This window comes from Betta splendens, chromosome 12 (assembly GCF_900634795.4).
Source record: "Betta splendens chromosome 12, fBetSpl5.4, whole genome shotgun sequence".
Lineage (NCBI taxonomy): Eukaryota > Metazoa > Chordata > Actinopteri > Anabantiformes > Osphronemidae > Betta > Betta splendens.
In genome coordinates this window covers 14,049,785-14,075,717 of record NC_040892.2, presented here as the reverse complement: position 1 = coordinate 14,075,717, position 25,933 = coordinate 14,049,785, and the positions used below count along the sequence as shown (strand labels likewise).

The 25,933-nt window shown below is 39.5% G+C and overlaps 1 protein-coding gene across 10 annotated transcripts in view; it reads right to left on the bottom strand.

Moving 5' to 3' along the window:
* Nucleotides 1–25,933, bottom strand: part of whrna (whirlin a) — a 122,194-nt gene that overhangs the window by 85,183 nt on the left and 11,078 nt on the right. The window contains exon 2 of one of the 10 annotated variants that reach the window (XM_055513135.1): nt 6,543–6,654. The exons of the other annotated variants lie outside the window; for them this stretch is intronic. Within the exon in view, the coding sequence (XP_055369110.1) occupies nt 6,543–6,611 (69 nt within the window). The 5' untranslated portion in view covers nt 6,612–6,654. The remainder of the gene's footprint in view (nt 1–6,542; nt 6,655–25,933) is intronic. 10 annotated transcript variants of the gene reach the window in all.

Sequence of the window (25,933 nt, the reverse complement as noted above, 5' to 3'; positions counted from 1 at the left end):
TTTACTGTACTTCTTACAATAAGGTTAGGAATGGGACTAGATACACTATATTACATTGCACCTATAAACCAAACATGCCTAAATAAAAAAAAAAAAAACAGCGTAAACATTTTATCATGATGATGATGATTATGATATGACATAACCAGCTGTTACTGTATAGATTGAATGTGGGTCAGCAAAACCATGAAACATTTATATTCTACTGCACCACACCAACAGTTAATCTTGAATGGATTATATATTTGTTTTCCGATAGAATACTGATTTAATTGAAGGAAGATCATTCCTGTATGGTAGGTATTTCTACAGAACATATGACATTAATATCAACACATCCAGTTTTAATCATGCTTGCAGTATTTAATGATGGGTGACAGGAGACCCCTAATTTAACATCAGTTGGTCTTATCTTTCTGCCCTTTACTTTTTCTGGTCTGGTCTTTTATTCCCCTATTCAGTCAAAGTATGCAGAAAGCCCTGAGGTAGAAGACCCACACCCAGTCTTCAGATCTTCTAAAATCTCAGGACGTGAAACAGTACAACAAGATATTACACAAGCATTAAAATATTAAACAAGCCTGATCATCCGCTGCCGAGACTCCCACCTAACTTTAATAGAGCTACTTTACTGTACAGCTTTGACAAGAAAGTCTTTGAGTCTGAGCTGTATAGAGGTAAAGATGTACTGTCAAAACAAAAACACAAATACTGTAGGTGCAAGTATAAAGAAATGCTTGAAATACACTTTATCTGCTGTTTTTTCCACATTTACCTGGCAAGTTAGAAGGCATTTATTCAATATGAGTTTATGAACACTCTTGTGTTTTTTATGATGCCGGCAATAACCTTGGCTAACAATCAGAATGCTGCAGCACCAATAAAAATCCGCTGCTCACAATTGAGTAGACTCTGGTTCCACCCAGGTCCATGGAGGACAGTAAAGGGTTTGCCAACAATTAACGTCAGCTTTGTGGAACAGGTGGTCATGAATAATGCTGCATAAACCAATGTGTGTTGCAGAGGTTTACACCAATTAATTACACAAACATTAAGCACCTCACCTGGACTCTGGAGGTTTGGTATATCACCAAAGATCTTCAGCAACCTTTACAGCTGTACAATTGAGAGCATCTTGATAAACTGCATCATTATTTTTTTTTTTTTTTACACATAAATTCAGGGCCGGGGGGTGGGCTCTTTCATTCGGGCCTCGGGGTGAGGCCAGCTGTGGCCTATTCCACTGTCCCCTGCTTCTCCGGAGTTGGGGTGGGTGGGTATTGCTCCGGAGGTACTGGGGTCCCTGTCTGGGGCCACATGGGCGGCAGGCCAGAGACCTGCCCTCCCCATGAATGAGAACAAGCGAATGGTGTGGGTGCAAGAATGTATCTGAGAGTGCATGGGTTCAAATATGATTGACTAGTTCTTTGTGAGAGAGTTTGTGGTAGTGTGTTGATGTGTGTGTGTCTGTGTGAATATGCATGTGTGTGGTGCGGTTGGTTTGTTGGGGGTCCCCTTTTCCATCCGGGGTACGTTGATCCGCTGCCTGGGTGGTCTCTTTTCTGCCAGCCCCCATCAATTGCCGGCCTTGTGTTGCGGGCCCAATGTCATGCCCCACTCCACTCGTGTAGGGGTGGTAGACTGGGGGTGAGCTCACTCTGGTCCGTGGGTCCTCAGGTTCCACTCTCTCAGGCCGACCCTCCCACTGGGGGGGAGTGCTTGCCCCTGGTTCTCATGGCGCAGACAGTGTTGACCCACAGTGGTCCACTCTGACGTCGGGTGCTGTCCCTGTGGCTGCTGCCGCTCTGCCTGGGAGGCTCTGTGTGGACGGCTTGGGTCGCAACACCTGCCCTTCTGGAACTGAAGGTGTGTGGGCTCCCAGGCTGCTAGGAATCCTTCCTCTGCTCGTTGGCTGGGTGTCGCAGACAAGCTCCTCTCATCACCCTGGCTTTCACAAGTGGCATTGTTCATGCACCAATATCTGCCTTATCCTTTGGCTGAACAATGTTAAGCTACAGCTTTACTAACCCTGTAGGGGACACTTAACACTTGATAAACAGGCTTTCTAAACTTAGCTGTAAGTATTACTAGTACGTATCACTATCAATATCAATAATGTGTGATTATGGTAGTTGTGATGTTGTATGACATGGCTATTATTAAGTATTATGAGATTATGTATAACAATGCATATGTATATGATATATGTTTGTATGCGTGTGCGCCTTAACACTATGATTGGTATTAATATTAATTTCAAGGGTAAACCACAGTCCAGCAGTTGTTTAGTTATGAATGTGTCATCTATCATCCTACAGATCGTCTCTGGTCCGCTTGCCATGTTTGTAAAGCTTTGACATATTGAAACAACCTGTCCATTCAAACTGCAGATAAGCCGCTCTCGTTGGTCACATGATTTCGAGACACGCTCGAGATTCTGCCTGGCGACACTTTTGCTTTAAAAGATCAATTCTATGTCAGGTAGGAGGGCTCAAGTTGGACATCTCTAGTGTAAACATCTCGGTCCTGTTCGATAGTATGAAGCTTGTACTGTAAGCTGGTAAATATCTACAAATTAGCCGCACCGTTGTTTAGGAGAATTTCTTTATCATATTTGTTGCGTTAACACCTGGTTTACATGACGTAAGAGTATGTGCTACGCCTTTTTTGCCTGTAGATGGCGATTGGCTCCCAAGTCCTAAAACGCTGTTGTTTATTCTTTTATATAGGCTCAGCAACATCCTGGGTAGTGTAGTGGTTAAGGAGAAAAACTAAGAAACATCCATCCCAAGTGACAAACACCACTTCACTAACTATAGACCTGTTTCTCTTCTACCACAATTCTCTAAAATTCTAGAAAAGCTATTCAATAACAGACTGCATAAATTCATAGATAAATACAAACTCCTCTCTGACAGTCAGTATGTATTCAGAACTAACCGGTCAACTACATTAGCATGAACGGAATTCATAGAAGACATTACCAACTCGTGTGGCCCTGTGATGGACTGGCGACCTGTCCAGGGTGTACCCCGCCCCTCGCCAGCTGGGATAGGCTCCAGCCCCCCCGAGACCCCACATACGGGATTAAGCGGACCAGAAGATGGATGGACATTACCAACTCCATATACAGGAAAAAAAAGTGCCGTGGGGATATTTATTGATCTAAGAAAAGCTTTTGATACAATAAACCATGAAATACTGAATACATGAAATAAAGAAACTGGAAAAGTATGGAATTTGGGGCAACAGTTTATAAATCTAATTGTCAAGAAGTACTGTGTGGAGTTCCCCAAGGGTCAGTTTTGGGGCCAAAATTATTTATTTTATACATAAACGACATATGCAAAGTATCTGATGTGATGAAATTCATATTATTTGCTGATGACACGAACTTTTTTTTTTGGCTTTTGGTAAAAATTTACAGAAGCTTGGGAATTTGATCACTGTAGAACCTAATAAAATAAAAAATGGTTAGACATAAAGTAACAATAAATCTGGATAAAACATAAATGGTATTAGGCAACAGCAGAAATCATAGTAAAGTACAAGTACAGATAGAGTCTGAAAATAAGTTTTTGGGAGTGATAATACATAACAGAATCTCCTGAAAATCTCACATCAAGCATGTGCATCTAAAACTGTCTAAAGGTATTTCAATTATAGCCAAAGTAAAACACTTTTTGCCATGATTTTGCCACATTTAAAATATTGTGTTGAGCCCACTATTTTTGCAATCTACAATGTTAAAATTCTTTGAACTGGTGGAATCCTGGTGCTCCAGTCTAGGTGTGCAGTAGGTATTTACATATGAATACGTACTGGCAACTGGTGTGAAATCTATGCATGAGCACGTAAAACTATATCAACTATATCCACCACAGTAAGTTCTGATGTGAGCGGTCGCACCACTGATTTAAACTGCCTCTGCACTCCTGCAGTTTCGAGCCGACAGAGTAAACATATAGGATTAAACATTACTATGTATGTTATTTACGCAAAATCTACAACCACTGGAAAACATTTATTATCAAGTTATGGCAGTTTAAAACCTAAATAAGACTAAAAGACTGTGAACTGCATTCTACGTCATTACGAGGCCATGCTTGCTGAAATTATATTACTATTACTGCAGCCCATAATCACAGAGATATGTGATGCCAATATATTGTATCAGATGTTAGAGCGGTGGGTGTGTACATATTAAGAGACGCCTGCTATCTAAAGATACAATGGTTGTCACCATTGCCTAACAGACAGAAGGAGCCCAAGAGTCCCTGTGTTCTTAGTGGGTTTTCTCCCACAGTCAGGTTGACTAGAGCTGCTGCAGATAGTCACATTGGAACTAAATTCTATGCTTGCTTTGTTGATTTATATTTTAGATTTTGAAGTTTTATTATTCAAACGCTGGATTTTGTGTCAGAGTCAAAATCAAAATTTTGTTTAATCAATGAATCGAAAAAATAATCAACAGATTCATCAATTATCTAAACAATCATTAGTTGCAGACCTAAAGAATTTACATTACAAAAGACTAAACACTTTGACTCCAGTAATACTCCTTTTTCCTTTACCTTATTACTAGATTAAATCTTAATCCTTAAATCCATATATTCATCCAATATAAAATTTTCACATTCAGCAACATGAACCCGAGATAACTTGATATGGAGATTTAAGCAGAATGAAAGGAGCAAACTTTAGTCAGTCAGGTTTTCAGTCTTGTAATGTCATATCCTGTTTAATAATTAGTCTGACCTGTGTTTAGTCAGGTGTTTAAGGCCTAGTTGGTGTTCATTCCTTCATCGGTTCGTCATTGATTGTTGCATGGCGTTTGCAGCATCTTGTTCCATGTCCAGGTATGCTTGTCCACATCATATGTTACATGTTTAGTTTCTTGTTTCTGCATTAGCAGTGTTGTTTTTTTTTGGTCATTCATGTTAGGTTTACCTGTGCCTGTTTACGCAGAGACTTTTTGTTCAGTTATCAGTTTGTGGTATTTGTTAAACCTGCTTGTGCAGCGCTTTTTTTGTAGTTTATGTCTTTATTTATTAAACCTTTTATTATACATATTGTCTATGGGTTGTGCATTTGGGTCCTCCATTTAGTTTTGTTTGTGGGCCTCAGCATTCCTATTCTCCTGTTCAGAGCAATTCCTGTTCACCAGTTTATACCGACTGAACTGAACTGACCACATTGGACCCAGCTGACCCTGTCTTTGTGTTTAGTTTTGTCTTGTGCGGCTTGTTCCAAGTGCTATTCATTGTGACGTGATCTTTGTTTGTCCAAGTAAGTGTTTGACTTTAGCTCTGAGTTATGGAAGCAGCCAGACACTGGTTACATCTGCCGTTTGCTGCATTGCACAGCAGAATTATCAACCTGACCATCTAGCATCCTTATCCAGAGGCCAGGTTAATGGCACTGAACAGTGTGTACACCATTTTGCAGCAGGCGTGGGGTGTGTGTAAGGTGGTGTTCACAAAGTAAAAGATGCTGGAGCATGCAAGGTGCAGCTTTTCTCCGTCTGCTGCAGTGAAAACCTCTTTCGTCCTCCACAGAGGCCACCTCCACAGGGTAAGTTACTGGTACAAGGTACTGTGGGGGTACTCTTAATGAACAATATCTCCTGCAGCTCCCAGTCCATGGTGCCAGGCTCTGGGTTTCCCCTGGTGGAATTGGAAGGAGTTGAAAACCCAGAGTTACCCGGATAACTTCTACTCACTTCCGGAACCGGCCTCAGTTTGTTCGCTGAGACACTCGCACTCCAGGAAGCAAACATAGAGCTCCGATCAATGCATCCGGACTGGAGCTGCGCGTCACAAGTCTTAGCAACCAGGGAGTAGGACAGAGAATTGACGGTGAGGATGACGCCTGGTGGTGGAGAGGTGACCTGTCAAGCTGCATCATCATGCTTGTTGGATCCTATCAGCTCTACAGCTAAGGATTTCCCTGTTTCGTTGAGCTCTACAGATGTGGATATACCTGTTTCGTCCAGAACTGCTGCTGAGTTTGTTTCTGAGCTTAGCAAGGTTACTACTCAGTGTTCATCCATTAATGGGTTCTGAATGCTCCTGGACAAGTTTGCTTTGTTTTCATGGAACATTTGGTCAAAGTTAGCATATTTAGTTTTGAAACTGTCAAATGAACATGATGACCAGGCCAAGAGAAACGCCAGTCAGGAGGTAAGTGTTTCTTCTTTTCAACACCAGAGCATGTGCCAGCTGTGTCCTCCTTGCCTTCATCATCTGGTTTGGTTCCTGATTCATCCCTTGGTTCGTCGGAGGCCACTGCTCCACTTAAACAGGGTTCCAAGTCTCATTTGTCATTGGTTCCTGAAACCAGCACGCAGCTGTCCAACTCCACTCTCCTGGTACTGCAGGTGCGGGGGTCTTGTCTCTGGTTCTTGTATTGGCTGTTAAGCAACACACCTCATCCCCAGTTCTCAACGTGGTCGCAGAAATACTCACCTTCTCTCCAGAGCTCAGTATGGTCAGAGTGTGGCTCAACTTATTTGTTTGGTCCAGGGCTACAGCAGAGCTTACCTGGTCCTTGCCACCGGATTGGTTGTCTTGACTCGAGCGCTGCAGGCCTCCATGGTGATCCTGCCTCATCAGCTGGCGTCTTCAGAAGGGGAGCTGTTTCGATGTTGGCTTCCTAGAGAAGGAGGAAAATGTGACTTTTGGGCGCAGGATGCGCCAATCTGTCTGTATGTGCTGGAGCAGCTACATCACTGAAGGTGGTGAAGATTTTCTTTTGGACTTATTTTCATGGACTCTTATTTTGGTTTGGGGTAGTCTGATCCTGTCCTTTGTGTCAGTCTTTGTGTTTTCTTTTGTCACAAATTATGATCAGCATTTTGAATTAACCAGAGCTATTTAAAAGTTGCACTACACGAGAAACAGACGATATTTTGTCCATGGATCTGATCATTAAGGGAATTTATATAGTATGTAATATATCGAGTTTAGCAACTGGTGTGCTAACTTGATGTAGCATGTCTGTACAGCTAATGCCTTCTTTGATGTAGGAAGCCTTACATGTGTATACTATGAAGAAAAAGGTGTGGAATTTATGTAGCAGACCAACAATTCAATTTCATTTATATAGTGCCAATTCACAAAAGAGGCACTTTGCAAGGTAAGGTTTACACAACTTAACCCCACAAATCCCACAAAAAGCAAGCGTTTAATTGTAGCCACACACAAGTTTAATTGTAATTTAATCGCAACAGTGGAGTGGAAAAATGAGGAAGAAACCTCCTACAGAACTAGGCTTAATGTGGGCAGCCATCTGCCTCGACCGGTTAGGGTGAGGGGGACATATGGAAATAATAGAAACGCTTCAGGCCTTTAAAGGTGGAACACTAAATTACCAGAAAGGTGGCAACCCTGCTTTGTGTGTTTTTTCTGGATTTATTTTTTATTTATAGTAATTTAATGTAGAAAGAGCAAAAGCCTTGCTTTGCAAACACAAACAAATGGGTCCCGCTATCACAAATATTTCTCTGGGATCACTTTCTGTAATCCACCTCTGCATACTCCATGTCCCTGTGCTTGGACTTTAAAGGCCTTTGTAAAGGCAGCACTGCAGTAACCTCTTCAGGAAGTCCTGTCAAACAAGCCTTTCAGTATCCTGCGGTACTGCTCTGTCTTATGAGTGGCTACTTTCAAGCAATGTGCTGCTGTTTTTCATGCTTTCAGTGCTCAGCTAGGTGGAAAATTAACTCCAGCAGCAACAGCACATCCACACAGGCCTATCTAAACATAGTCCCTTCATCTCTTCTCCATCTGTCTCTTCCGCACACAGTCAGGATGATATTCCCTGTACACTATCTTTATCTAAAATCTCTCTTGCCTCCATATCAGCTTCAGTCAAACATATGTATAGAAACCACATCAAATGCATGCATTAGCCCTTTTACATTCATTACACTAACACAAGCTGCACAAGCTTGAATATTCTACAGTCAATATGCTCAATCATTATGCAAAGCAGAACACTACATACCAGCAATTAAGGCAACAATTTCAACGAACGTAATTTCTTACTGTTCATATTAGTCTGGTGAAAGGATCTAGACTCATGTGGAAATTTTGTGTTGTCATGACATGTTGTGCCTCTGGCTGTGGGGTTGTTCATGAGGGTTCATAGTGGGAATTTTACTGTGGTGACCACAGCAAAGTTAATTCAATTCAATTTTATTTATTTATATAGCGCCAAATCACAACAAAGTTATTTCAAGGCACTTTACAAAGTAAGGTTTAAAACCTCACACAACTAAACCCAACAAATCCCACATACAGCAAGCATTTAAGATTAAGTTTAAATTAAGTTAAAGATCTAAAGGGGGGTTAATGCATTCATGTATATCAAAGAACAATAAACCATTTAAGTGGGGGTTTCTAACAGGGTATGAATGCAGGCCTTGTGTCCTCAGTCCTTCAGTTGACACTTTGTACATAGTAAGATGTGTGTACTGTAATCGTGATCCACTCTATGTCGGCATGCTAGTAAACTCAGATGGTTTAGTCACACTGATGATCTCCAGTAGATTACTTTAAAACAAGATTTCGGGAACATTTTTGAGCAGTGGGCCTGCTAAAACCCTAGGTACTTTCCAGGCAACCTATGATCAGTCAAGACTATTTTGTATTTCCAAACTTACAGGAACAGTGGATATATTCAATGAAGAAAATATTAATCACAAACTAATAACAGGAACTAATGACCTTGAAATGATTTCCAGACAGGTACAACTGGAGTCCCTTCTGCTCAACATAACTTCAGATAAGAGGGGTGCCTAGCAGGTCTTTATTGACAGATGTGCACACACGTACACACAGGGTACTTTATTGTGCTGTCAGCTGTCTGTGTCAGCTTCTTCCCTCATCCTTCTCACACACTCACAGGAGTGGCAGGTCTAAAAAGACGTGGGAGGACAGGGGGTGTAGAAACTGATGGGTGCTAGCACAAGCTGATACCTGTAGTTTGACACTAATGGGCCTGAAGAAAGACAAAAAGGGACAGCCCAGTGTTGGGCTGATACCACTCAACCAGACTTGCAGCAAAACACAAATTTAGAAACAGATAAAGTATCCTGTCATTTAAAAACCGTCAAGCTGCCGAAACAGTTTGGCAATTCAAACGATTTCAGCGGAGCCAGCCTGCTGGAGCGCAACTGCTGACATTCGTGGTTAGTTGCATGATTAAGTCTTCAGTGGTTAAATGTGTTTAGTATATAGTAGGGCTGCAACTGAAGATTATTTTGATAATCGATTAATCTGTCTGTTATTTTATCGATTAATTGAATAATCAGATAAAAAAAAATAAAAAAATTGATGTTTTGCTTATTAGAAATCCCTTATAAAGGGTTTTTTTAAATTAAATTTAGAGTTTGACTCTTTAAATCTCAAACAAAATACAAAATCCAGCGGTTGAACAATACTTCAAAATAAAAAAACAATGGAAGCATAGAGTTTTTTTCCAATGTGAATTTTCTTACCTGTAACTGACTGCTCTGGCTGATCTCTCACTCCTTGACTCACCCTCTGCCTTTGATTAAATGAAGGTAATTACGTGCAATTTTGCTATTATTGTTCCTACTTTAATTGCTATACAACACACACGTGAAGGCACACACATCCAAAAACACTTAAAGTAGACAAGGGAATTTTTGAAAACTCAAATATTTCATTACTTTTGTTACAAAACAAAAAAGCTCAGGCAGCGACCAAAGGAGTGACTGACTGCTCGTGTTTGGGAGTGAGTGAGAAATACTGGAGCGGGGTATGTGGACCGACAGAAACCGCTGCTGTTTGGGCCCTATGGAGTCAAATTAGGGTCACAAATTAGGGTTAGATTTGTGCGTGCCTAAACCGATCTGTGCGTGCGCAACCCGATTTGTGCGTGCGTAACCAGATTTGTACTCCACGCTCTGATTGGCTAATAAACAAGGAAGTTGTCGCAGTCCTTGGTGCAGCCTTTCTCTTGCTGCCGCTTGGTTTGTTGTCGTCAGCAGTTGCGCTATTTTGCTGTTGCGCTGCACCGTCAAATGAGTAGTCCGACTAATCTCACTCACTCCCAATCGATAACGGCAAATCACTATCGATAAATTTCTGTAATCGACTATTATCGATTCGTTGATTTGTTGTTGCAGCACTAGTATATAGTTTAGGTTGGAAAAAAAAACTAAATGTCTCAGCATATGCAAATCTTGTTTTGTATTCTATTATTGTATAAAACATAAGTTGCAGCAATTTATTACAGTATGTATTTCAACCTATGCTTGTAATTACTGTAAAATCTCAAAATGGCACCCTCAACTTTTAGTTTCAGTGGAAAATTATTCACAAAAAAAAACATGTTAAACAAAACATTGCATGTAAGATGTTATGTTAAATGTTATTTAATTATCAAACGTTTTTGAACAGCCTGTTGGGCAACAACAATATCTTTAATAAAAATAGCCTATTAGAAATGAATTATAAATAGAACACAAAAACACTATTTCACCATTTCAAACTGCTTTTTATGCCAAGTCGGAGCTTTAGATGTCTCTTTCAGACATCTTCTGAAATGCTTACTCTAGCATTAGATCACTGGATGAAAAGAATGGGCACCCTCCTGCCTGCAAACCCCAGTGATGTAGTGGAAAATCAATGTGTGAATATGTCACTTTGATTTTCAGTTATGGGAATATTAGACCATGTACTGTGAATATTTTAAATAAATAGTCCAAAGAGCTCCTGACGATGTTTCTATTGAGACCACTGTACAAGCTTCCACTGATCCCCTTGTGGAGAAGAAGACAACAGCACCGTCTCTCAACAAACAAGGTATAGCAGAATGCAGGCTCAAAGTCTTAAAAAATCCTTTTTATGCAATAGGAAGTGTCACATTGGGCAACATGGAACCTGACCCCCCAAGCATTTGATTATCTCATTCTTGGCTCCCTCATGTGACATAAATATGTAAAAATGTAGTGTTTTATGCTACAGAGGAATCATGCCCAGAGACCAGAGTGCAGAAACAAAGAGGCCTGTTGAGACTTTAGCTGCTTTGCTGGAGATTCCTTCTCCTTCTCAAGCAGGGATAACAAGTAAGCTGTAAAATATATATATATTTTAGAGGAAGATATCAGCAGATCATCAATGCTTGTGAATCATTTCTCTGGCAAACTGCAGTTCGGCCACACTGACATTTCCCGTGCTGTGTGATTAAACGTTCCAAATGTGTCACTGTCTCCATTAGATTTTATGTGTATGAAAGGCAGCAAATTAAAATACAGACACGTACACCGATATAGTCAATGCCAAGTTGTTTCCTCCCTTACGTAGTTTGATCTGAACACAATATTGCAATATTGCTGAGTTTTCTTTCTCTATATACAATATATTTGATATATTGGCAGGTTGGTATCATTGATAGAACACCAAAGTAGCATATTTGGTCCACACCACCATGCAGTGTATATTTTATCAGTTTTGAAGGAGACATAGCTCAACTTTTTATCTTTAAAGAAGCAAACACAAGTGTTTTTAAAACGGTAAATAAATTCTGAAAAAAGAAAAATACTGTGACATGTAAATTCAGAGTGGCTGAACTTGAAGGAAAACCAGCAGCAACCCTGTGACATATTAGCATGCTGTGCAGTCGCTCTGACCTAGTCTGAGATGTCTCATGACAGACAGTGTCTCAGCATCAGATATGTTTCTAGAGGCACATTAAAGCTGGTGTGGTTTATAGAAGGGAAAACAAAAACATACGGTTCACTGTTTGCTAATTAAGGCAAAAACTGCACAAAGGCCAAATTTACAATAGCCTATATAATTTTAGTTTTGTCCTTTCTCATGTTCCTACACAACATGGAACCAATACAAATTTAATACAAATGTGAGGATTTGTTTATCAACTGGTCCCAGCTACATTGAGGTAATGATAATGCTATGACCCACAGTGATGTAGCCTAATCTATTTCACGCTGTGCTGGTGGATCCTAATGGCCTGACATGGAGTGGGCCGTGTGGAAGGGATGTTCTGCCCCAACACATATCGAATCCATCGACAACAGTGGCCTAAGAGCCTGGCCTACTTCTCTTGGGTGCATTTAGAGAGTCACGCCATGAGCAGAGACATATAACAACACCATAAGGCATATGATTGACTGTACTAAACAGACTCTCTCTCCTCTGACATGTTGAGATATATGCCTGAATGTAGATCTGCACATTGAGGAAATTGTTTTTGTATAGCTGAGCTGCTCTAAACTGTCCTGCCACCTCATGTGTGACAAAATAGGTTTCTCCTCCATCCATGATGGAACACAATTTTACCATTGGACCTGCATGAGCCAAATTGAGCTTGGTATAAATGTCATAAAACCACTGTAGTACTAGCTGCTGTAAACAATAGGTTTCTCCTCCATCCATGACAGGTTTGTATGAACAGCTGCAAAAAACGATCATATTGGTTGAAAGTTAATGAAGGAGTACAAATAAGTTTATCATTGGACCTGCATGAGCCAAATTGAGCTTAGTATGAATGTCATAAAACCACTGTAGTACTAGCTGCTGTAGACTTGCACACTATAAGACCGTAGACCTCGCGCCAGAAACAGTCCCAAACAGTCAAAAAGATTTATTTTACAAAACAAAAATAGGCAATTGGTGTTTTTCAGTAGGATAACCTCTTACTTAAACACAAGGTCCATAATAAATACTGCTGATGATAAGGCCATCAGAATCATAAAAATGTGCCTTTGCTTCTTTTAAGTGATGCATTCCCTAATAAAACAGGTTAACACAATGAGGGACCATTATAAACCACAAGTCAGAAACTAGAGGGAGAGATTAGAAGGATATCTCAACTGTATGAGTTTTATTGGTCTGACTTATTCAGCAGGATGATGAGGTCAGCATAAAATATTTTACAATTTTCCCAGAAGTGACGGTCTTCTGGGAATTCACCATTTCATTAGGTCTTTAATATGCCTATAAGCACTTAAAAAACATAAATGTGACCAAGTTTGTGGGAGGAAGGGTTTGAAATTCATCTACCGCAGTGGCCTGAAATGTCTAGTACAAGGATAAAATTATTTCGACAATAAAAAAAAATATATATGTTCCTTAAGTTGATAATTATTCGTCATTTTTATGATTGTATAACTATTACTTAGGAAAAGAAAGAAGTAATCTAAGAAGTAAAGCTAACTGTTATAATTACACATGTACATTAAAAAGGTTCCTCCAGACTGTATTTAGGGAGCTAAGGTGATTTGTGATATGTCTGTGTACATCTTGTATATAATTGATGCCTTTATTATCACTAATGCCTGTATTATCACTGCTAAAATGTCTGCCTCAAAGCATAATTTAAATTTGGTGCACCTTCACTGAAGTGAAGAGAGAGAGAGAGAGAGGAAGGCGCTCGACAGTTCCTTCATACTGGAACCATGAGGGAGCCATACTGCATCGCTTAACTCAGGCTCTTAGGCCACAAGCACCCTTACTAAGGTGGACTCGATTTAAAGCCTATAGGCAACTCGGTCGTCATTAAACACTTTCAAGCCACTTTAAGAATGTATCACAGACTACATTTACTCATCACCAAGTTTAACGAATAAACAGTCTGAATCCTTAGTAGTATTAATAATTCAGCTATTTGGACATTTAGACAAGTTTTATGCCATTACTCCTTTTAGGGTTTTTTTCAGCCAAGAACTTCTTCAGCCAAGAACTATACCTATACAATATATAGTAGTAGTAGTACTGTACAGTATGGTAGTAACACTCCACACACTTAACAAATTACTCCGCAAGAAATATTACTGAACACTTTCACAGCAGACTTAATCAGGTACATTAGGTCATTGTCCACAGGTGACCTGCAAAACACATCCTCATGACAAAAATACACCCACAAACTCTCTCCATCACCACTCACATGTAAAGCACTCAGTCAAAGCACAACAATGATACTGTTACCATGATAGATGATAGCAGAGAAACAGACCAGCACCATGAGTCAGTGCCAAGAGTGGGTGAAAGCGGTGCAGAGTGCCAACAAGGAGCTTTTATGATATAATGTGCCTGACGACTGCATCACTTTGCATTTATTGTATGCTTTGGTTATATACCAGCAGCTTTGTTGTAGAACCGCAGATCTGTACAGTGTTTCTGATTATAGGTCTGCATTCACAATGTCATAACACGTATACTAAAGTAACATCCTCTGTATTTGGGTTCTCTTTCAGGTTTTGATTTTGCCTTTACTTCAAAACACTGGAACTCAGAACATATCTGCAGACTCAGTTCATACAAATACACAGTGGAGTCCAATATTTTTCATACCCCTGGAAAATACTTGTTACCAAGTTACATTTAATCAAACAAAAATGTTTTTTTAATTAAAAAAACACATTTTTCTCTCAGAAGATAAAAAGACGATGTACAAGAGTAATCATTGCAGAAAAACGTATTACTTGTCTTTTATTTAGGAGACACAACAACCTGAAAGGGTTGGAGCTCATCGCGAGAGATGAATGGGCAAAATTACCAGTGGAAACAAAAAGTTGGTCAGCACTTATAGGAAGCGATTGATTGCTGTAATAGCCAAAAGGGGATTTAATATTGAGAAGCGATAAATTTAGAAAAATAAATGGATTACCTACACAACACAATGTAACTTCAAGTCAATCACACTTCTGTGAAATCAAACTGTCCACTTAGGAAGCAACACTGATTGACAATCAATCAATTTTACATGCTGTTGTAAAAAAAACAGAATATACAACAGGTGGAAATTATAGGCAATTAGCCTATAATTTCCCACAGACCACTTTTCATTTCCTATGCTTTCTGGTTGATGATTAGTCAATTTTGAATGCTGGCAGTGCTTTCACTTTAGTCGTAGCATGAGTCTATAACCCACAAAAGTGGCTCAGGTAGTGCAGCAGGTTTGCTGTGTCCTGAGCATGGAGGGGCTACCAGGGGACAGGTCAGTATAACAAGGAGGTTTCGAAGAGGGAAACAACTCAGCAGCAGGATCACTACCTCCGCTTTTGTGCAAAAAGGAACAGGAGGAACACTGCCAGAGCCCTGCAAAATGACCTCCAGCAGGCCACAAACGTGCATGTGTCTGCTCAGATGCTTTAGTCCAGGTCTGGGGGAGATCGCTCAGGAGACCATCGGCCATCTCTTTAGGAGTATTCCCAGGTGTTGTAAGGAGGTCATACAGGCATGTGGAGGCCACACACACTGAGACTAATTCTGATTTGTTTTAGGGATATGAATAGAAGGTGCTGGTTCTGTCACACAGAAAAAAAGGGGTAGGCACTGAAAGAACACTAAGAAATAGGATAGTGTGTGCACAAATGCGCAAAATTATAAATATTTAAACAAGGATTGGCAAAATAAATTGCAGTAGATTGGTAAACAGTCGCTGCTCCACTGTGGCAGCTACTGATCAGAGGTCTACTGGGCTAATATCAGATGCAAGCATGAGTCAGAGCAATTGGTTCTATGAAACGTCCTCCACCCCCGAAGACAAAACGAGAGCTGACAGAAGGCCCTGGCCTCTTGCAGTATGATGGTCTCTTTAGACAAGCAGGCACTGACACAGACGACGAAGGTCAAAGCAGAATATCAAGTTATGATATATTAAAACCACAAGCAAAGGACATATCCAACTGCTTCTATAATGCAGTAACAATGTATGAGATGCAAATGAGAAAATATTCCACAGAAATACCAGCAAAATTACCTGGAATTTAGATGTGGCTTCAAAGAGCAGTGTATCACCTACAATAGTGGTACAATAGTGCTCCCACAGTATATTGTGGGTGTTCCTGCCTGGGAAGGGGCAACAACCTGGAGTGGGCTGATACAGTAGCCTTGGGCTAGGAATAGAAGAAGAGTAGCAGTAGTAGTGTTGACAGAGAAACCGGAGAGACTTAGCAACACTTACAGTAAACTACTGCATGCTAAACCTGAACTTGTTCCCCTCCACACTACTCAAATGCTGCTTCAAGTGAAATAAGCACCCACAGAGTCCCCTACACACAGACACAGACACACAGACACACGCACACTGTGAACATAAAGATGAATGTCATTGAGTGTCAGAGTCAATGACACAGCCGGGCCAGAAGGACTGGGGGAGAATCTGAGTTGTGGCAGAGGGAAAGGCACAGGTGTGTGATATTGTCTTGTTTGCGAAACTCACACTGAGGTATGGTCCAGAGCAGCAACCAAGGCATGGCGGAAGGGAGGGAAACAGAACGGCTGGCAGAGCCTGCCCATGGATCCTGACACCTTCATGTAATCCTCTCCTCTTCACAGATCACATGGCAAAGGACACACAGAGGACTAAACAGGACACTGTGATAATTGTGTATTGGATTCTCACAAAATACACCAGCTGTGGTTGGATAAAAAGGTCCAATTCAATATCCTGCTGTCTCTGCTCTCAGCCCGCTTCATCCCTCCCGGTTTTACTTTTCCACTTGTCTGCCCAAGTCATCTCCTCAATCCGATAACACAAATGCATTACGAGCAAAACCTATTTAGGGATGCAATAATAATCTCTCCTAAATATATTAAATTATCTGTCTGTAGGTGGTTTTAGGCCAGTAACACTCCACCTTCCTATGAATGATAATCTGTGCCTACTCAGCATTTGTCATGACTGCAGAAGCTTAGTTTGACCCTGGGAATAGTAGAAAAAAATGCTGCCACCACTAACCAATCAGGATAGAGATTTAGTGTCCGATAGTCTAATAGGGGACATGTAAGAGATTTTACATGGTGCTTAACCCCAGATGGTAGAAGGTAAATTATGTGATGCCACCCATATTGTTCTCTGAAGCGCTATAGTCATCCACTTTTCTCTGGATAAATGTCTCTGTATGACAGAGCAGGCACAGATCAGCCTTAACAAATTTGAGGTGAAAACGTGAGGTTTTGAAATGAATCACTACCTTAAATGGATGTTTAGAAGTGTTATATAATGCTTTAGTTACCAAAGAATAATACACTTACCTGAGGGGTTAGGCTACAGTTGTTTATACATTGTTAGAAATAAAAGACAGCTTTTTCATTTAGATATAATCTCTCAGAAACTGTGTTTCTATTAACCTTCTGTATATATCTGTGCCATTCTGCTGTCTGCACTAAAAAATACACTAGGTGCTTGCAATTTTAGCATATGATTTATAATATTCCTCTTACAAAAAAAATGCAACATTATAGGTTTTTGTAGAAAACATAATGCACTGGATCCATGAAGCCAATAACTGGCAACATACTGCATAGTCAATATCTTGGTACTTTATGCATTACCATGCAAAGTCACCATAGTATGGTGACTTTGCCTTGACATGTTGGTCTCTGCGAGTATCAGTAGTTTAAATTAAAACCGTTGCAACATCACAAGCAGGTTTTCTTCTAGTCTAGTCTTTTCTGATAAACATCAGTGTGCAACAATACAGAACGTGTAGTTTTTCTCCATTATTCTGCTGCACCATGTGCAGGTTTACTTGCTAGTCCTACCAGTTATTGACTGACATGGAAAATGAACAAACCCGACGCCGAAGAGGGAGAGTGACAGTAATTTGTTAAAATGGCCACAAAAGAAAGGTGGAAATAGTGGAAGAAAGTACTGACACTGTACAAAGGGCTTTGCTTTGTTTCTGTCTAGTATTTCCTTCGATCAGTTTTAATAGATTTCTGTCCTTCAAATGACAGTTTAATTTTTTATAAAAGAAACATTTCATGTGTTAAGCTAGTGTCATGTGTGATGTAGAATTCTAAGATTTCATTACAGAGAAAATATAAATGTGCCTAGGCCTATTTGGGTGGCGTAGTGGTTAACATACATGGCTTCAAAACTTTGTGTCCCAGGTTTGACCCCCAGTGGGAGCAGTATTTCAGTCTTTTGCATTATTTAGTGCATGGATCGTCAAGGCCAAGAAGTTGCATGCTTAAACAGATCGTGCTTTACTTGTGCAATTTATTCTGTGTTTACAATAAAGGTAAAAGATAATAATTTCAACTTATAAATTAGAAAAGAAAGCTACAATAAATAAATAGGTTTTAAGACTTCCACAGTCTATGGAAGTGCGCCATACAGTAAGTGCCCCACAGCCTAGGTGCAGCTGAGCAAATGGCGATCTTCCATGGAGTTTTGTCTTCAGATATAAACCCTACCAAAGCTGTAGTATTTCTCACTTGCTGACTGTAGTAAAAACGCATGTCTAGTCACCTCTACGGAATAGGGGGAAGGGATGTGAAGTTTGCCTTGGCGACAGTGAACAAACATCAGACGCTGTGTTTACGGTACAGATCAATTTCCAAATCTATTGTGTGTTTTCACGCAGATATTGTAATAAATTTAATTCCGGTAAAGAATAATATTTATATATAATGATTAAAAGATAAAATATATGTTTAGTTACAACACATTTTGGGGAACGGTGGAAGTATAAAATACTGAATAAGTCATAGACCTTTGGAGTATAAAGAAAGGCTTTCTTTCGCGCTCGTGCCTAGAATGATCCACATTACTGAGTGTCTGGCAGCAAATAGCGGGCTCCAAAATTGACAAATTCATGGGGCCCTCTCCTCTGCTGTGAACAACTGACACAGACAAGCTTGGTAGCATTTAAAATCACATAACATAAACTTTAAGCTGGCATATTGCATGTGACACATTTTCTCATCTTTTAATCTGGTGGGAAAATCAAACTGTTAAAACGTACACGGACCCTGCCCCCGCAACCCACCCCTGGGTAAGCTTTGACTAAAAAAAAGCCTACTAAAAGCAGAGGTAACAAGCAAACGACTTTGTTTTTTCCGTTTTCTCTAAACAAAAAAACTCCATTAAATCCAATTCTGTGTCTTGGTGTGAAAGGAAAAAAAACTGTTTTTGCCCGATTTATTGGTTTGTAAGGTGGTGCTTTGATTATAATCTGTTGGCCGCTCATATCAAGAGAAAAGAAAAAGCCGGTGAAATGGAAGGATGAATGGGTAGATGGATAGGAAATCAAACTGTTGAAACGTACACAGGCCAATTAAGTCTTCTCAGCCACTCATTCAGTTACAATGACGCACAGTCAAAACAAGTCAGAACTGCAGTTTCGGGCAGACAGAGTAAACACATAGGAACAAAAATGTTGCTGTAATGAGTCGCTGTAGATTTGCTGAGTTCTGGCGTCCTGTCAGTGTTACAATCAACAACTGCTGTAAAACAAATTCCTATGATTATTGCGTTTTTTTGCTTAAAATCTAAAACCACTGGAAAACATTTGTAGCGTTGTAGTTGTAGCAGTTTAAAACCTAAATAATCAACACCATGTCGAATATTAACAGAAAAATGCAAAAGCGGCATGTGCTGGGTATTCCTGGGTTGAAGAATCTGAGTTGTCATCTCTTCATGCTTGAGTTGTAGATGAAGGCAGTTTCCTGATGGATAAAACACTAAAACACTCATTGTATGATGGATGTAGACCACCTGTGGAATAACTCATTTGAGTAAAAATGTGTTTGTTGTGAGTGCAATACTCATTAAGAATTTGTTTTTTAATTTTCTTTCATTTATATATAATTTATGCTTTTTATTTATGGTCGGTTCAACTTCATAGCTTACCATATTAGAAAGAGAAAAACATGTAATTTCAATACTATGATTTCCTGAATATAAGTGTTTTCCCTTCAGAAACAGAGTTCAGTGTAATGAACAATGTGCAATGTATAGGTTACTGAGTTAATTAAGAAGTCTGGGGGTTTAAAGACAGAAGCTTTTGCAGGGCCTTGCAGGCGAAATGCATGAAAGTAGGGTAAACAGTCCATGTCCTGGGTAGGGGGTAAACTTGGTTATGTTGGAGATTTGTTTTTGCAGCAGGACAGGTATAATTGTAAATAGATGACCAGGGGAGTGTGGTGATCCTTGTTCTCATCACTATTTGGAAGACTGAGCGGAAGCAGTCCTCTACCAGATGGAGCTGTGGCTGTCCTCACCATCACCTCATCAAAACAAAAAGGTACTGCAATCAGAATTGTAGATTTGTGAAATGTTCATTATTATGTAGGTCAAAACCTTCTCTAATGTAAGAATACACAATACCAGACAAAAAATTAAACCAAACAAGAGAACAGGCCTGTCTGTGCTAAAACAACAGATTAACAGTTGTGACAATTCAAATATAAAATCTAAACAGTATATACACCAATTAAAATTTTCTATTGCCTATCTTACTGTTGGTACATACAAACATACATACCTTCACTCCTGAGCTGGGCAGCAGAGCTGCGTACCAACAGTCTGCAGTGATTTCTCTGTTTGACAGCCTCCTTGCATGTGGGCAACTGGGATGTGCCCCCCTACAGTATAGAAAAGACTGTTACATTTACTGTAAATTGTATTGGTCCTACAAATATAATGGCTATGGTACAAGCTATAGGTTACTGACCAGATAAGCAGCAGTTATTGTAGAGATGTGACTAATTAGCAACTAAGCTTGCAACACAACACAGTAATCATTCCAACTAATCATGTTAGAATTTGATAGAACAATGACATAACCCCAAATCACAAGTTGATTTAGGCTGTGACACAGGACGGGGTAATAACAAACATAACCGCGTTCATCTGCAGTTTCTTATTGTAGCGATCGACCAGCTTTAGCTTTAAAGTGTAAAGGCCCAACGGCTATCGCAACACACAAACAGGAGCAGCAGCACGTCAACAGGACAAAAGCTCGTTCCACCGCTTCCTGCCTGTCGCCGATCGAAGGCCCATCACACACAGGTGTGTGATTGCACCAATTCAGAGTAGCACATTTGAAAGGGACAAAGGCTTGGTTGACTTACTGTAGCCGTTAGCAACGCTAACGATTAGCTTGTCTCACATGTGGGTTACTACATTTTAAACAGACCCAACTAACATATTTAGATATCACAAGTAACAAGCACAAACTTACTACAGCGAGCTAGATCCACCGCTCCCTGCCTGTCGCCGCTGGAAGGGTGATAACGATCAGCTGTTCCCCACAGGTGTATGCATTACAGAAAAAGGACAAACGCTAGACCCACCGCTCCCTGCCTGTAGCCGCTCGATGCCGATAGTCATTATCTTTTCTCCACACAGGTGTGTGGCTGCAGGAGCCCACATGAGCACATTTGAAGGGGACAAAGGCTCGGTCGACTGGCTGTAGCCGTTAGCATAGCTAGCTAGTAACTTGCCTCACCCATAGGTTACTACATTTTAAACAGACAAATTAACATTTTAAAACATTATAAATATCAAGCATTTACTTACTTCAGTGAGTGAATGACGGACTGTAGGAATAGATCCTTTTTTTCCAACAGGAGCCGTGAAACAAATCCAGCATTGTACGCACCCTCGTTTAAAATGCACATATGTATAAATGCTGAAGCAGTGTTTCTGGCACTGGTCCGTTAAAAATAAAAGTGACCCACAAAGTCCTCACTTGTTGATCCCTTGGTAAAGTGAAGCGACTTGTGTTGGTTAGAACACCCAAGAACCAAACTATTTCTATGGGAGGACTTGGGCGCTGCTGTGCTCGTCTGTTCACGGTGAGTGAGAGGGGGGAAATGGCGGAAGTCCAGTTTTGGTTCGGGATCATTGTGGGGTTGGTGATTCAGAATTTGCAGGGAGAACTTCCTACCAGTGCGACGACACCTGGGACCCGGTCTCAGAGTAGGACGAGGTCTCTCTCCATTGGATGAAATGTGAAAAAAGCAGGAAATGCATTTCTACCGTGCTCAGTGTGTGTATAAGTGACCCACAGAGTCATAGGAACGCTCCAAAATGTCTAAAAAGTGGATTTTGCATGATATGACCCCTTTAATAAGGTTGTTTAAATCAGTTCAATCAAGTTTTTTCGTTTTGAATGAAAGACGATATTGTTTATATACAATAAAAAACTTGCCAAAACAATCATCATCATCGTCATAATTCAGTTAAAACTGTTTTGATTATTATTATTATTATTATTATTAGTGGTGTCATTCAATATATGTGGCATCAGCATTTCACACCCTAAACAATATTATTTGGAAATAGAGCCTGGCCCCTCAATTCAAAAACTATTGTATGAAATACACTGTAATATGACAGAAATGTCACAGAAGAAAGGCCACATACAGTATAATACACATACTGTATTGAACAACTGACACTGTTAGCGGTATCAGTGGTATACTGTAAATGGTTAGCAATCCAGCCTACAGTAGGTTGAATACTAAAAGAACATTTGAATCAACACGTTTGAATCACTGGGCCAGCCAGGTGCCTAACTGGTAATATGAAATGTTTGCATTTTTAAATTTTGAGATTGTTGTGATTTGGCGCTATATAAATAAATTTGATTTGAATTGAATTGAATGCAAAGAATACATTCATTTGCATACTCATTTTGCATTTGAATATCCAGCTCAACTAACATGGTTATATTTGACTTTAACCGATGTCTTATAGCTACTAATATAGGAGAACCTTCTTTTATGCATGCACCTTTCACTCCAGAAATATTTCTGTATCTTTCACACAACTCTCTTCACCTCTGAAAAAGAGGATCTGTGAATGTGTGTATTCATACACACCTCTCGCATCGTTTAAAATTATAGTTGTTAAAGAGCAACAGACGAAAACAAAGTAACAACACACCTTTCAGATCCTCATTTCAAACCAGACCAAACAAGCTCGGTTCAACCATGAACCTCTTCTGAAGTGAGGAGAGCAGTGGTTTTACATGTCAAAGTTATTAGACTAATATACAATATTTTATTTGCTTTTCTACTTTTGCATGTATGTGTATGTGTATATGTATATGTCTGTATACCCTCTCGCAAGGGGAGGGGGGTGGTGGTAAATAGAGGGCATAAAATCAAGTGAATGGCCTAACAAAAAGAGGTTGAGAAGGTAAATTGGAATCTCTCTTCTTTGTGACATGAGAAATTATTTTTACTGTACAGTACATGTATTCCCTTTTCTGGCTTTATAAAGTTCTATTTCTCTATCATCTCCCACCCACTTCTCACCGTCACGCATCTACCAGAAAACCTTTTAATTCTCAGTTTGCCACAACACAAAGGCAGTCAGAAATGGCCCCTGCCTACCTAATTAAAGCTGCTTAAAATATTTCTTACAATAGTTACAGTGTAAAAAAGAACAAAAGGAGCTAGTCGGCACCTTAGAGGTATTATATTTGCTGGAAGGGATGCACAGTACATTTTCCCAACACCAGTATTTGCACACCAAAATCGCATGTCTACCAGGTGATTGGTTAATTATCCTTCAAGCTGTGCGTTATTCTATAATATCTATTCAGATTTTCATCTATCCATTAGTTGTTTGGGCTTTGGGTATTTAGGTTTATTTTCTAACCAGCTGCTCTGCACATTGCAGCAGCATAACATAAAAACTTTGTTTGTTTTCCTTTTAGGTTTATGAAGTCAAATTAAGGTGTTTTCTTATAATACAGATAGCAACAGTAAATCCTTTGCATCTAAGAACTGGGTCTACTGTATGTGGTTAATGGAAATTTACTACTCTATGGTAAGGCAGAGTTCAAGCTGCCAAAATGTGAAAAGAGTAAGTAGAAGAATTGCTGATGCTCCATGACTTGTTTCATTAATACACAGCCACACAGAGTCACAGCTGGACGCTGTCCAGAACAAACCAGTGGCCAAATAACTGTTGCCAGTGGAACAGTTAGGTGTTATGCGACTTTCTCAAGGACGTCACAAGAAGAAGTTTTTTTTTAGCACCCATTCACTTTGTTTAATCAGTTTCCCAGCAGGTCCAACGTTTTAATCTGCTCTCCTCCATTATAGGCAGCATTGGCCAAAAAGAATAATCAGCATTTCCACAGTCTGCTATTCCAGTTCAATATATTATATTTAGGACACAGTCCTTAATTGCCTGACACACCCCCAACCAAGCACTGTTAACTGTTCCAAGACAACCTTGAAAATTAGTAAAACCTTTAAAATTAGTATGCTGCAAAGCATTCACTGTATTAATCTTTAAAAATGATATATTATTATTATTATTATTATTATTATTATGTTTTTCTGCATCTAACTAGTCCCACATACTTTCAGCTACAGAAACCATTCAAACATCAAAATATTAAGAAATGTGCTTCCATTTTTCATATTCATATCTTTCAAGTTATTAAGCTTTAGTCACCAAAATTTCCTATTTTTCCTTCAGCTTTGTCTACTTTCAGCTTTAACTACTGCAGAACACTTTAAGCTCAACTATTAATTATTCAGCTTTTTTTTTAATATCTTTGAATTATAGCAGTTTAAGCATAGGGTGTTTTTTGAGGAATTATCTGCTTTTCTATTAGTGTGTATTGCGTGAGCTAGAGTGCGTGATGTCACAGCTAGAGTGTGAGAGCACCTTTTTAAGACAGAACCTTGTTTTCGAAGTCATCACTACAGCCACAGTTTTCACTCTGAGCATAATTTTTTTACCACTCGTCGTAGTCATATTTGTCTTCTTTCTAATGATGTGTCTGGTCAAGCCCTCAGACCTATACTTTAGTCTGTATCTGCCTCAAAAATGTCTCCCATGCACTCTAATGCATTTGTCTGTGAGGCTTTTGACGAAAAGTGCTGAAGGACTGGCATTTTTAAATTGCGACTGTGGCCACAATTCTTACTTCTTAAACATAAAACTCGCACCAGTCGCTCATTGAAACTCTTGGTATTCATAAAGTGAAGTTATTTTTGTGATAACCATTATGGTTTTGCTGTAACAGGCCTGTTGAGTAGGGGAGCATGAGTTCATTACACTGTCTATTCCTGATCTCTCTTATATAGGTATATTTAGCCATGCTTGTTTTGTAGTATTATTATATATAGTATATAGTATTATATTAATAGTGAGTATTTCTGGTGTTGGTGATGGCGAGGAGCACAAATTATAATAATTGGATTTATAGCTCCTGAGTGGACATACCAATTATGTTTATAATTTAAATTCCAAAATTTGATTAATAGCTTAAATATCCGACTATATATGACAAATAATAATTAATAATTAATTAATATACGGGGCACCACGCTAGCGCCTGTTTTAGGCTCTTTGTTTCAACTCATACTATCAGGAAGAAGACGTTACATGCAGGCTGCAGATCTTCCTTTGTTTGAGCATGTGGGACCTTAATAATTCTGTTAATAACAGATTATACACGAGTTCCCCCAACACTGGCACTGTAACAAAAGCTGGTGTGAGAAAGAGTGACCATTGCAATGACTGATGCATTGTTTTGTATATTCACATTTGTTTTAGGTTTACACATTTGAGACTGTTGCAACATTCAAGTCTTTGTTTAATAAAATAAATATGTTAAAATTACTAAGCATTTCTTTCCATATGGAGGAAGCTTTTCAGGTACGTCGTCTTTCAGCTAATATATCCTGTAGCTCAAAGGCTTAAATTCTTGACTCTGGAGTAGATGATCTAGGTTTGATTCACATCTGAGTCATGTTTATGCAATCACATATATAATATAAATATATGTATTTCCCAGATAAATTTACTTATATGCTTAATGTATTACCAATGTTCAGCTATATTATAGATTAGACATTTTCAGTTTTTCCAGTAGTATGTATACTGCTACTCTGAGCAGTGCTTTAAGCAGCTGGTGTGGCTAAAGAGCCTGACTCTGATGCAGGAGATCCTGGTGCGAAAACCTGACACAAGTCTTTCAGCAAAATTCAGAAGAAGGATTTACAGGACTGCAGTCATATGCAAAACAAACACAGAAAACAAACTGCTTTTTGTTTTATTAGTGCACATTCAGCTCTGCAACTGTTTCTTTGCAAATCTGATCAGCTATACATTCAACTCATCACACAGTTTCAGTAATGTTTCAACTGATTAATTACAAATAGGTAAT